At 40.3% G+C, this 14,786-nt stretch overlaps 1 protein-coding gene across 1 annotated transcript in view; it reads left to right on the forward strand.

Moving 5' to 3' along the window:
- The window catches only part of LOC130914314 (semaphorin-7A-like), a 67,045-nt gene that overhangs the window by 19,018 nt on the left and 33,241 nt on the right, over positions 1 to 14,786 (forward strand). The window contains exons 4-10 of the mRNA XM_057833386.1: positions 346 to 441; positions 4,855 to 4,960; positions 9,580 to 9,687; positions 13,414 to 13,553; positions 13,618 to 13,796; positions 13,882 to 13,990; positions 14,149 to 14,356. Coding sequence (XP_057689369.1) covers positions 346 to 441; positions 4,855 to 4,960; positions 9,580 to 9,687; positions 13,414 to 13,553; positions 13,618 to 13,796; positions 13,882 to 13,990; positions 14,149 to 14,356 — 946 coding nt within the window. The remainder of the gene's footprint in view (positions 1 to 345; positions 442 to 4,854; positions 4,961 to 9,579; positions 9,688 to 13,413; positions 13,554 to 13,617; positions 13,797 to 13,881; positions 13,991 to 14,148; positions 14,357 to 14,786) is intronic.

Consider the following 14,786-nt stretch of genomic DNA (forward strand, 5'->3'; position numbering starts at 1 on the left):
ATTCCAAGGCGTTTGTTGAATGCACATTTGAAACTCGTGGGGATTGGCGACCCACTGGAATAAGGTGTGTATATGAAGCATTTTTATTCCCATCAGGCTATTAATCCGAATAAATGTGTCCATATAAACGTAGCCGCAGTTGGGGATTTACTCTGATCTGGGTTATGAAAAAAATCTGTTAGTGATGATTCATTCAGGTGTTTCTTTGCATCAACAGTAGCTACAATGTACACCAGCATCTCACTCCAAATCATGTGGGTGTGAATCTCATCCTCACCTTTGCATCATCGCATCAGTGGCGTCATCATGTTGGCGTCTCACCGGCGCTGCCTCTTTGTCTCGCAGTTGGAGTGTGACAACTTCATCACAGTCATTGAGAAAGTCAATGACACCTTCATCGTGTGCGGCACCAATGCCGGCAGCCCTCGTTGTTGGATGCTGGTAAGAGAGACAACCGAAACACATTGGTTATAACAATTTCAAACCTGTCTATTGTTTTTATGTTTACTTCTGATTCAATCTTGATGCGCAAACCCGCTAGGTCTCTCGGAAAAAATTGTTTATAGTCATTTTTGGAAGAAAAAACATACTGTATCTGGACTTCCACCCGCTGGACTTCCACCCGCAAAGAGTTGGTGTCAAATAGGCCTACTGGTTTTTGGGCAAAACGCAATTTCAAGCTCAAAATGGCACCCCCCGAGGCAAAATGACTGGTGCTAACATGCCAGGCGTGACACATTAAAATTGTTTGCGGTCATTTTTGGAGGAACATTCATTTCAGGACTTCTACTTCCTACGTCCGCTCTCTTGGCCGCCAAGGGCAATTCATTTTGGGCTTAGCTAACGCAAATGGTCAGTGTCAAATACTAGTTCTTAGGCGAAACTCATTTTTAAGACCTAACAATGTACCCTACGAGGTGAATTGAGTACCGCTAACATGACATTTTGATCGGCGTGACCCATTAGGTTTTTGCTCATTTTTGAAAGAAATTTTTGTCTGGTATTCCACCTCCTCCAGCTCTGGTGGATGTCAAGGGCACCCCATTTTGGGCTTACATAGCTAAGGGCCGATGTCAAATCCCGGTTCCAGTGTTGTTTTTGTTAACAATCACTACAATGAAAATATTTTGACGATCATGACAATGACGAGACCATAACGAGCTAAAAACGTGTGTTGGGAGACTAAAACATAAGGACACGAATGCCAGTTTTCATCTGACGAGACTAAAACGAGACAAAAATGCGCCAGGTTCTGTCACATGTTCACAATGACTGACATTTGATGTGTAGTTAGCAAGCATCGTAGCAGTGTCTGGTTGTGTCACTCATGTGATGTGCTGCACCCCCCCAACTCACCCAATAGTGTCCTCTCCAGTCTCCCCATTGCTTGTTTTGAGACACACACGGTAAGAACTGTCTTATGTTGGCAAGAGAGAATATGCAATGTTGCTTTAGCCTTTAAAGAGCATACGACACCAGAAAAAAAGTCTTAAATGGCATTATTATGTGAATTAGAATCATATTTTGAGACGATTCGACCATATACAACAATTTAGCAAAGCGCAGATGACGAGAAATTAGTCTTTTAATCTGCTGGTTAGCCACGCCTACAATTATAGGGCTTTAGCGTCCCCAACAGGTGGATGACGTCAGCGGTAGACTAGGCTCATCGGTTTTACTATTCAGCCCATTGAGGGGGAATTGTTCAGAACGAGGAAAACGAGACGAAGAGAGCTGCAAAATGTCATTGTTTCAGTCTCTCTACTCCCAATATTTTTACAGGATATTCTTTTTATCCAAGTATTTTCCCCAATAGCTATATAAATGGCTTGAGAAGGACCAGTCAGCCCGTCGAGGGGGAACTATTCACAATGAGGAAAACGCGACGAAGAGAGCGGCAAAATGTCATTGTTTCTGTCTCTTTACTTCAATATTTTTACAGGATATTCTTTTTATCCAAGTATTTTTCCCCAATAGCTATATAAATGGCTTGAGAAGGACCAGTCAGCCCGTCGAGGGGGAACTATTCACAATGAGGAAAACGCGACGAAGAGAGCGGCAAAATGTCATTGTTTCTGTCTCTTTACTTCAATATTTTTACAGGATATTCTTTTTACCCAAGTACTTTCCCCAATTGCTAAATAAATGGCATGGTCATGACAAATAACTTGTGCTAAATGGAATATAAAATAATAAAAATCCATTTATTCAAGACGACATGGCAAAATTACTCCATAATGGTCAAAACAGTTGACTTTACCTTTACTGTCACACCTGCCGAACGATATTTTATGACACCTAAATCGGACATACTGTATGTCATTTCCCTTCCCCGGCTTCGGAGAATGTAAACAGACCAGAAGGAGTGACAGCTAGCCGACATGCTAACCCGAACCGAGGGATGTTTCAAAGTCTTCGAAGTGGAAAATCACACATAACTAGCCTGGATTATTTGACATGACGACCCGGTTGTCGAGTTTCTTTGCGGATCGGCAAACCGCCCGGCGGAGAGCAATTTACAGTTCGTTCCCTGGAGGAGGGTGGCTGGAATTGTTGTGTAGCTAACGTGCTAACAGCTAACTGCTAATAAGCGTGAGGATAGCTTTTTACATGCCTATCAATGATCAAACGTAAGTAGTCCTTTATTTAAAGGAATTTTATAGTGTTTACTTTGTAATCACTGTATTCGTATTTGACATAATACAAAACAAGATGTTTACTCACTTCCTTATAAGTCCAATGGTCCCACAGTAAATATCCACGGTGAATGGGAACCTTTTGAAACTCCAAAAAGGCGCATACGCCTCTCCCGCATACAGAATGATTTTTCTGCAGCCGTTTGGCTGGCGTGATGCAAAAAATAAAAGTATTAATCCGCAAAATCAGCTGAATCCTTCGTCCTCATACACAACAGTACACTGTAGCGTGAAGAGGACGTCTTCTACCGTACACGTCACAGCGCCCTCCTCCTCAATGCGAGACCGAAGCCGGAAGTCACTCATTTTCCTGGCGCGGGATTCAAAAAACTAAATAAATATAGCGATCGCTTCCACACACATCCAAGCGGTCCATATCATTCAGGAGCATAAAATACCGCGTGTATTATGAAATAAACATGCTTTTTCGTGTCACAAGCACTTTAAAGGTCTGTGCTAAGTGATTCTCACACACCAAATGTAACTCATAGCATTAGCGTAGCATTCACGTTCATGTTAGCATTAGGCTATTGCTAACGGCGAGCATCCTTTTAAACTCTCGGTAAACTTTTTTTTTGACAAACAGTTCGTGGCCTCCAGGTGGGTATAATTAATTGAAAATGATGTACTGTTTTCCGGCTGAGTGTGTATTATCAGGCGATAGATTTGTAGATGCTTGTAGATGCTACAATATGTGTTCGTATGTCAACGTTCATTCCAAACATTTGGAAACCTTTTTCTTCTTTTATTTATTTTTAGAGTGAAACTTTCCAATTTTACAGACGAAAATTTGGAGTAAACGTCAACAAAAACTGGACGAAGACAAACGCATTTTGAAATGACAAAAATATGACTAAGACTAATTAGTATTATCGTCCAAAAGACTAACACTAAGACAAAAATTAAATGGGCTTCCAAAAACAACACTGCCTGGTTCTTGAGCTAAACTCATATTTTGAGCTAAAAATGACCAAATATGGAGCTGAGAAGTGGATTGACTGATGCTAACCCAGTTGTCATTTTTTGGGGGAAAAAACAAATAGAAAAAAGCATTTTGGACTTTCAACCTGCTACTTCTCACTTTTATAGCTGCTGAAGGCTCCCCATTTTGTGCTTAGCTCCAGCTCAGGGTCGGTATCAAATCCTGATTCTTGATCGAAACTCATATTTTGAGCTAAAAATGACCAAAATGGAACCCTGAGAGCTGGACTGACTGACGCTAACCCACCGGGTCATGTAGTTAATTTTGGAAAATAATTTATTTCGGGAATTCCAGCCCCTATGCCCACTTTCGGGGTCACCAAGCGCACCCCATTTTAGGCTTAGCTCAACGTAAGCGCTGTGATAACGAGGCGAACTCAGCTGTGGAGTTCTGGCAATAAAGTTTATTTAATAAAACAAAGGTTCTTCCGATGGCATGCGGGGATGAGGAAAAAGTACCAACATAATGCGCTCCAAACGCAGGAATAAGCCAGGACAACCACGATCAAAAGTTCAAACAAAAGCACTCCAAAAGGAGGAAAAGTACAAACATATAAAACGCTCAAAACGGAGGAAAAAGCCAAGATAACTATGATCAAAAGTTCAAACAAAAAGCACTCCAAATGGAGGAGAAAATCTAGACAACTACGATTGCTATGAAACAAAGCTGACGTGACCAACATGGGTCGTAAGACATTTCTGCACAACACAAGGGCAACTCAGGCAACATATACGTACACACGAGGTAATGGGGAACAGGTGGAAACAATTGGCGATTAGGTGACAAGAGGAAGGGCAAGTACACAGACATGAGGAGGGTGAAGCCTTCAAAATAAAACAGGAAATGACATGGCATGACAAAGGGTCATTGTCAAATCCTGGTTCTTCAGCGAAACTCATTTTCTTGAGCATAAAATTACCAAAATGGAGCCCTGAGAGGTGGATTTCCCAGAGCTGAATAATTGTTAAGTTCCCTTACATGTTTTACGCTAGAAAACAAAAACCAAATCAACTTCCGACTGGGATAAGGCTCATGGATCCGAATTAGAATTGGATCTGTGAAATTAACTTGTATCGGAACCTAATACAGCTATTGAATCGTCCCTATTACCAGTTTGAAGACAGCTTCAAGTGTAAAATGAACTCCTGACCACATGCCAAGTGTATATCCCTACAGGTTAACGACACGGTCCTGACCGATGTCCAGGGCGTGGGACAGATCGCGTCACCTTCCGACATCTCCCCGCCGTACCCCTCGCAGAAGTCCATCAGCTTGCCCACAGGTAAACCAGCATGTGCGCCGTACTAGCACTGAGCGCCATCAACGCCGTCACAGTTGGGCTGCGTAGCCTCGTATAAAAGCGCTAATGTTTCACCAGCGGAGCGAATAAAGAGCATTTGTTCCTTACCAGTCTCACAAGGTCAAAGCATTTTTGTTTGTCGAGTCATTTCCCACACATTAACTGAACAATATCATGCGACAAGATTTTTTAAACGGTCTTAGAAAGATGCTGTTAAATTCATTGCCTGACACTCACTGCGGTAGACGCCAATGTCATTTCAACTGGAAGGACTAGCAGCAAATGATCATATTTCAGTTTGACGGACCGCGTTAGACGTACCATCCTTTTAGACTGGTCAAAAGTGATTGGACATTCAGCGCTGTCCATCGCGGTAAATAAGTTCAGAGTTTGTTCAACCTTCAGATGCAGAGAGACATTTTCCCCCTCTCACACAAATGAACCAAGTCAAGTTAGTTTGCACTGCCGGACACTTGGTAAATAGGCGATCGATGCGCGAGCGTGCTGCCGAGCTTCTAATCAGGACCTCCCGTAACGATGGGCTGATTAAGACGCTATGGTGGTGAACAGAGACATCTTCATTGAGCAGCGTGAAAGGGACTGAACAACTAAGTAGCACTTTTGCTAAACGGTTTTAACATTTATTCAATTCCTTCGACACTAATTGGTCAACTACTTGCTAGTAATATAAAACAACGCTTACAATTGCTTGCTATTTGTATGCAGGGTTGGGCATCTTTTGAATTTGATTGGTTCCGGTTCCGATTCTACATTTCAATTCCTGTTCCAAACGATTCTCAATTCCGATTCTTTTAATAGGCAGGGTCAAAAAAATTGCATCGTTTATATTAATTTCTTAACTTCTCGATTATTTTTTAAGTTTTATGAACTTTCAATTAACTTTGCTATGAATTTCTCACAGGGCTATTTTTTAACTTGTATATAAATATCATTCTTTGCACTTGAATATGATAAAAGTTTCTTTCCACAGGAGTGCACTTTCACAAAGATGTTTATTTTTCAAAAGCTCATGGAGAAAACATTTACACATATTCTGTTGCCTATGTTTTAGAGCAGACATGTCCAAAGTCCGGCCCGGGGGCCAAATGCGGCCCGTGGTCAAATTTCATCCGGCCCCCAGCCTATGTCATAAAATCAATAACGTCTGGCCCGCACACAGACTTAATAAATTGGTCAGCAGTACTGCTAACAACACATGAAGTAGCTTACACACTAAATGCTGCTCCTCATTTACCCACTAGGCAGCAGCACTAAGCAACAGTACCCCGTGTGACCCGTTACTCCCAGTTTACTAAAATGGCGACAATCAACAATAAAAAAGTTGACTGCGACGGCCGGCGCTAAAAAAATAGGTAGAAATTGGACGATTACTTCACTAAAATACGCAAAAACTGTGTCTGCCTCATTTGCAATGAGACAGTCGCTGTTTTTAAAGAGTTCAATGTGAGGCGATATTACCAAACAAGACACGTTGACATGTAAGACAAGATTACAGGGAAGGTACGTAGCGAGAAATTGAAGCTAGTTTAATTTTACAGCAGCAGTATTTCACAAGAGCCCGACAGTCGAAAGAGAACGCCACAAAGGCTAGTTGCAAGATTGTTGAAATTATTAATTTAAAATAAAATACCGTATTGGCCCGAATATAAGACAGTGTTTTTTGCATTGAATAAGACTGAAAAAGAGGGGGTCGTCTTATATTCGCGGTCTAGACATTATACCCATTCACAACGCTAGATGGCGCCAGATATCATTGAAGTGATGTTCTGTCATGACAGATCTCAGCTATTCTCAAGTTTAACCAGTTAGCATTATTATATTGCAATGTTTTTCCTTATTCAGATTAGTTTTAAGACTATAGTTTACAGTTAAGACTTCACTTTGATGGTTAATGCAGTTATTGCTATTTTGTTGTTTTATCACAATAGATTGGTTTATTTACATTTCAAAAACCAGAAGCCATTCATTTATGAATGTGATTGCACTTTAGTTTATATATTTAAATACTGTATTAAGATTTGAATGAGGCAAAATAAAAATGCTTTTTCTCTCAAATATATTGTTATGATCATTTGTTTCGGATGTACTGTAATTATTTTCTGTATAAAAATTAATTTGGTGTTCAAAAAGTTTTTTTTTCAAACTTGAGTCTTGAAAAAGAGGGGGTCGTCTTATAATCAGGGCCGTCTTATATTCGGGCCAATACGGTAAATGCTTCATTGAGTGAGTCCACTCAAATCCGCTCAGGCTGCTGACTTACACACATATGATGTGTCGCCACAGCACACCATCGCTAGTGTTTACCAAACTCGACGAGCTCATTCGGCACCTTTCAAGGTAAGCGCTCCTAAGCTTCTCTGGCAAGATCAAAGCTTCAGAGCTGTCACTCATTGTTAACTTTAAGAAGCAGCTGCTTGGTGAACAAGAAAAGCAGCAGAAGGGAGAGGTGAGAGGCTGTACGTGATAGGATCGGGACATCTCTTTATAATGCTCTATTTATTTATTTATTTTTTTAATTGAAAAAAAAAATCCACAATGGACTGAGGGCGTGAAGTTTGAAGCGTGAAGTACCGAGGGATCACTGTACAATATTACTAATAAACATTACGCTTTTGAGTCATGTTGACGATGTGGTATAGTTAATTTTACACGATTGAACAGGTCGATGTGATCACAGGACTTCTGACTACAAGCTTGTGTATGGTCATGTGACTATTGTTACGTCTGATTGGTATAATGGAGTTATGTGATTATTGTTAAGACGTTTAGTGGGTGAAACTGGCAAAAACAGGGTCCCCCCAGGATTGATAAATCTAAATTCAAGACTTTTAAGAACTTTTTTAATGCCATTTCAACTGAAAATTAATACTTTTCCGCACCCATTACTTAGATAATATTGAATTATATTAAAAAAAATAAAGCACTGAACATCAAATTTAACCTCAATTACTAAGTGTGTTTGACATTTATTGAAGATACAATTAAAACACATTTAAATATAAGGTCTTTCAGAATTTTTTTCCCCAGGATAAAATGGATTTTACACTATTATTGTAAAGCAACTTCAGAAATTACATTTGCAATACAACAGGTTTCCCTTTTAAGAGGACCTAGTCAAGGTGGTAGGTTGGTGATTGTCAACTTAGTCACCTTAACTGTAAAGTGCTTGGGAAAATCTTGCAATTGGCAATGAAACTTTAAAAAACAGCCACTAAATGGCAGTAGTTTACCATTAAATACCACAAAATAAAGAAGCTACACATGACCATTTCCCTTGGTAATTGTTTTTTCTAATCACATTACAAGAAGTATACAAAACACATGTTAATCCTTTGTTAGCTATTGAAGACATTTCTTTTCATCAGATAGAGAAAATCCATACTCTTATTTAATCAAGAAAAACATTTAAATATACCAGGAGGTGTTTTACTATCACCTACATTATAATTTGCCTATCATCATGCCATGTTATTCAGATAAACGTTACCCCGCACTCGTTCCAATAATAGACAGTGTCAACCGTGTTGTGTATCTGAGAGTGATGGTGAATCTACAACTCCGGTTTATCCATGCTAAGGCTAGTGCACCTGCCAATACCCCATTGAACATGGCTAACTCTTGAGTTAAAACTGCGAAATTCTCATTCGTTCGAAAGGCAAACCGTGCAGAAATACATTATTGCATCGAACACATTTTAATTGGAGAAATTGGAAACTTACTTTGAAATGTTAAGCAGGTCCACTGCCTTCGCATGACCCATTAACTGCGACCCAAAGTATCTGGATGTGACTTGGTCGCCGATCCAATACCTCACATGCTGGTCCAACTGTTTGGACTTGGTTGTCTTGTTGAGGCTTTCGTCGAACATAACAACTAGCAGTTCCTTGCGTTAGCACACAGTACTGTGCGATTACCTGCTGTTGATGCTAATGATGCTAACAGCGCGCACGCACTAGGTGCAGCACATCGTAAAAATTCTACGTGTCATCTTGGATTAAAAAAAAACAAAAAAAAAACATCATCACAGATATAATTTAGGTTGCACTGAAATGTTCTTGAAAATTAAAACCACGGTGAAAAAATTCCAGACTTACGACAGCTAATTTAATGCTTTTAATACCTTTAATAATGGAAAACTAAATTCAATGCTTTTTAAAATACTTTTAATAACCCGCGGGTACCCTGAAAAAGAAGTCAAATGTAATATGTAAAGAGTAAAAATACGTGGCATTCAACTAACTGATTGTGATCATTTAAGCTTTCCTTACTCCTGAAAAATATGATTTATGACATCATCATCCTGTACTTCACCCTGAATTGACGAGGTCTTAATTACTCCAGGTTTAACGACGATCACTATGGAAACAAGTGAAAAGGAGGCTGATATATTTGTCGCTGGCAGGCGCCTGCTTTCATCCTGGCTCTTTTTTGCCTCTTCCTCAGCTTTATTGCATTAAACCCCCAGGGTTTCTAGCTTGGTTCTGTGTTTAATGTTCTTGCACTGCATCATCATACTCCCTCAATCAGTCATCAGCTTCCATTTTGGCCTTTGTTCTTACCATTGTTGTTTCCCCCTCCAGATGGGAGTCTGTATTCGGCCATGTCGGCAGTGAGCGGTCACGCCGGTTCCATCCGCCGCACGTTCGGGCCTCAAAAGCTCCTGAAGACGGAAAACATTTGGCTGCTTAGTAAGTGGGAAAAGTCACGCAGAAACAAAACCTCATTTTGGGTCCAATTTTAGTCAGCCTTTAAGAGGAATATATATGAAAGTACCACACGATATGGGAGAATTATCCAGTCACTTTATATCATTAATTATTAGGTGAAAAAAATACACAGTTATTACAGCTTTAACCTTATTCACTTTATTTGTAAATGAACATTAAGCTGACCTGCCACAAATGTTTAATGTTCTCAGTAGTGCAACAACCTAAAATAAGCCAGTGTAACAGAAACAGAACAGTAGCATACATATTTTTGCTCAGATGTAAATATACTAAGGGTGTAACGGTACATGTATTTGTATTAAACCGTTTCGGTACGGGGTGCTCGGTTCGGAACGGAGGCGTACCGAACGAGTTTCTGACGTAATGTAACCCTTACTTTTCGAGGCTGTGAGTCGATCGGGTTACAGTTTCTTTGTGTAGATTATATTTACTGCGTCTTCTCTACTATAAACAGGACAAACACGGTAGGACAGTATAACCCAGAAACGTCAACGGCGCGATAACTTGGCCGCCGTGAGAACGCAGTGAAACGCGGGCGTTAAAGTCAATCAGCCAATGCACACCAGTCGGAGTGCGGCTGCGTGTTAGACACATCCCAGAAGCGACTCAACGCGACACACGTGAAAAGAATGGCAGAGTTTATTATTTGACGCGAGACGCGGCCCTCCTGCGTAAATACTACTAGCTAAGATCCGGCAGACCGGAAGTCACTCGTGTAAAAATACGGTGGATCCGGTCGATTTTCAAACTAATATGCAATCGTAACCCACTTTCTGAGTCCATGAGATCTCGAGTGGTAGATCCGGGCACAGTTGACTTGTCTTTGTTGATTTACTGCTGTCTTCTCTGCTATAATAATCACCAACACGGCCCCGTGTTCAATACAAAACCCTCCTACCACAACACAACAAGTAGGAACTAATATTCACATAGGAACTAAAAATATACAATATAAATGAATACTGCATCACATTTGTAAAATATAAACACGTAATATAATAAATAATAGCCCATTTAAATAAAATAAATTGAAATGAGCTAAAACACCTGCAATTAAGTAATAAGAATAATACACAGATCCTGCTTACACAATTAAATATATTAATTTCTGTGTAGCGCTTTAACTTGAGAAAATCTACCAATACAGCTTTTGAAAACTATTCATGAGAAAAAAAAAAGATTCATTGAGACATTTCATTTGTAAAATACAGTGCCCTCCATAATTATTGGCACTCCTGATTAAGATGTGTTTTTTAGCTTCTAATATATATATTTTTTAATTCAAATAATGTGGGACCTTAATGGAAAAAAAGAGAAAAATCCAACCTTCAATACAAGTGCATTTAATCAGGGGGGAAAAAATCCCACATAAAGAAATAATTATTTGACATCAAATAATGTGTGTCACAATTATTAGCACCCCTGGTGTTAATACTTTGTACAACCCCCTTTTGCTAACAAAACAAGGTCTGGGGACTGAGATGGCCATGGGAGGAGCTTGATTTTGTGTCTGGTGAACCATTTCTGTGTAGATTTGGCCATATGTTTAGGGTCATTGTCTTGCTGAGAGACCCAGTGACGACCCATCTTCAGATTTTGATTTAAAATGTCCTGGTATTTCAAAGCATTCATGATGCCATGCACCCCAAGGTTCCCAGGGCCTTTGGATGCGAAACAGCCCCACACCATCATTGACCCACCCCCATACTTCACAGTGGGTATGAGGTGCTTTTCAGCATGCGCATCTTTCATGGCACGCCAGACCCACTTAGAGTGTTTGCCCGAAAGCTGAAGATGGGTCGTCACTGGGTCTTTCAGCAAGATCTCAGTCCCCAGACCTTGTTTTGTTGCCAAAAGGGGGTTGTACACAGTATTAACACCAGGGGTGCTAATAATTGTGACACACATTATTTGATGTCAAATAATTATTTCTTTATGTAGGATTTTTTTCCCCACTGAATCAATGCACTTGTATTGAATGTTGGATTTTTCTTTTTTTCCATTAAGGTCCCATATTATTTGAATTAAAAAAAAAAATGATTAGAAGCTAAAAAAAAACATCTTAACCAGGGGTGCCAATAATTATGGAGGGCACTGTACATTTTAAAATCTTTGTCATTGGGATGTCTTTTCTTTTTAGCACAGGACTTCTTTTTTCTTCTTTCTTTCAGAAAGAAAGCTGACCAATACGCGGGGTCTGGAAAGCAAATTGTTGTTGGATTATTATCTTTAAATACCCGCTACTTTTTGGCATAATTATACCTTTGTATAGGCTAATGTTCCTATTGTTGAAAGGTGCGTAATAAACAACTAGCACATTTACAGTATATTTTGCATTTTGTTTTCTTACTGTACCGAAAACGAACCGAACCGTGACCTCAAAACCGAGGTACGAACTGAACCGAGATTTTTGTGTACCGTTACACCCCTAAAATATACTGAATACAGGTGATTAGTAGTGCTGTATATTAAGTTAGCTTAAGATATCTATTTTCCCCATGAGGAACTTTTTACTGGACTCAATCTTGCTGCAAAAGGAGAAACAGCAAGCTAAAAGTGCAGAAACAGTAGACTTAACCAAAGTAGTAATAAATAAATATGTATAGTAAGGTGCTTTATACAAAAAATATGCATTTATGTAAAGATATGAATACCCTAATTTTCGCACTATAAGGCGCATCTGACTATAAGCCGCAGCCAACCAAATTTGGCACGAAAACGGCATTTGTTCACAGATAAGCCGAAGTGGACTATAAGCCGCAGCTGTCCTCACTGTATCATGGGATATTTACACCAAAACTGTCATAAGACCAAATGAACCATCATTAAACTTTGAACTAATTAGTGCAAAGCTTTATTGCTTCAAGAAGCTTCATTTGGCTGACACTGCTCCCTTGGGGGAGACAGTCAACCTCTGCTGCCACATCAAAAATCATGTTCTGTGCTAAATATTTCTTCAGTTACTGTTCCAATTGTTTCATCAATTGCTAGTTATGGTATTTGCTCACACTTTATTTGACAGTGGGGCCATAAGACTGTCATTACACAATCATAATTATGACGGCTCTGTCCTGAGCATTCATGAATGCTTATAACAGACGCCATTAAGTGTTATCCGGCAAATGATCTCACTTTTGAATGGATGCAAAAGATCCAAGATGGACAAAAATTGAGTTAGTGATATAATTTGCCAAATGACACTTAATGACATAAGCATTCAGTAATGTCCATGATGGTGTCATGTCATAATTTTGATGATCTTATGACAGTCTTATGACACAGCTGTCAAATAAAGTGTTACCTAAAAAAAATCAACAAATAAGCCGCACTGGACTATATGCCACAGGTATCAAAATGAAGGAAAAAAGTAGCGGCTTATAGTCCGAAAATTACGGTAGTATTGCAGTGTTTAAAATAATTGCACTATTTCTACCAACCATGTATGACTATTGCATACTATCATATCATTAATAATAAATTCATATTGCTACTGGAACGAATTGTGCTGTCCGTGTGCTGCTTGGAAGTACTACTATTACATATGGAATTCAAATAATGTAGCAAGTCACTGGAAATTGGGCGTCAGCTGCTGGCCAAAATGTGTATTACAGGAACAGGTCTACTTGAGGCGATAATGAAAATAAACATGTAAAATGTTTTGGCAATTTTTATCATCTTGTAACTCAGATCCTCAGTTTGCTGGAGCCGCCATCATCCCGTCTACTCTTAAGTACAAGGAGGAGATCTACTTCTTCTTCAGTGAGATCAACAAGACAGCTCGCGTGGACGAAGAGCCGTACAGGGCCCGCATCGGCCGGATCTGCACGGTAATGACGCAAATCGCTTCTAGGATGTGCCGTTGGTCACAAGTCACTTATTCTCCATCCTCAGGTGGACGAGGGCGGGATCAAAGCCCTGTTGGCTGACTCGTGGACCACCTTCATGAAGGCGCGTGTCATGTGCGGTGCCGGAAATACCCAGCAGCAGTACAACAACATGAAACAGGCGGTGGTTCTGACGGCGCAAGACAAACGGGCCGGTGTATTGTATGGCCTGTTTTCCAACGCGTGGTGAGCTGGATTGCGACCTTGATGTCTTCCGTGCTTTATGGTCCTTCCGCCGGAGGGTTAATTTGTCTTGTGGACCTTTTATCAGGGGCAGAACTGTTATCTGTGCGTACTCCATAGAGGACATCGACCAGGCTTTCTCAACGTCCAAGCTGAAAGGCTATAGCAGCTCATTCGCCGGGAATCGACCAGGAATGGTAAGCATACATGGCAAAATGTCCTCTACAATTTCTGGTTAAGCCTCTTTAACTCACGGTGCAGTTGACAGAATTCCAAGCCAGGACGAGTTCTAGTCTAGTTCTAACTGGTGTCCTTCCATTTCAGTCGTTTCTCATTCTGTTGTTTCTTCCCGCAGTGCGTTCGAAAGAATTCCACAGCTTCGGGTCACAACGACATTAAAAACCTGGGCGTGATTCGATACCACCCGGAAATTGAGGACGTGATCCGGCCGGTGGGCGTAGCCCCGCTGGACTTGCCGACGGATGACCAGATCACGCACACGGTTGCAGACATCGTTTTGGCCGTCAACGATGAGCACTACAGCGTTCTCTACCTCGGAACAGGTAAGATTCTGAAACTCTTTGATGATTCAGAAGGGAAGACAAGTGCAGTGTCCTCATGTTCATGAGCACAACCATTAGATGCCGTTTTAGCAGTTCTCAGTTGAAACGAGCAAAACCGGTGCCAGACCAGCACTAACGCTATTTAACCACCATTTTACGAAAAAACCCAGCACACTCCAGTCCCTGATTTGCTTCCTTCCATTTTCAGGCCAAACCTAAATATACTGGGCACTGGGACAAACCGAACGGTACATATACAGGGTCCCCCCAGGATTGATAAATCTAAATTCAATACTTTTAAGACCTTTTTTAATGCCATTTCAACTGAAAATTAATACTTTTCTCGCACCCATTATTTAGATAATATTGAATCATATTAAAAAGATAAAGCACTGAACATCAAATTTAACCTCAATTACTAAGTGCGTTT

The sequence above is a fragment of the Corythoichthys intestinalis genome, chromosome 4 (genome assembly GCF_030265065.1).
Source record: "Corythoichthys intestinalis isolate RoL2023-P3 chromosome 4, ASM3026506v1, whole genome shotgun sequence".
Classification (NCBI taxonomy): domain Eukaryota; kingdom Metazoa; phylum Chordata; class Actinopteri; order Syngnathiformes; family Syngnathidae; genus Corythoichthys; species Corythoichthys intestinalis.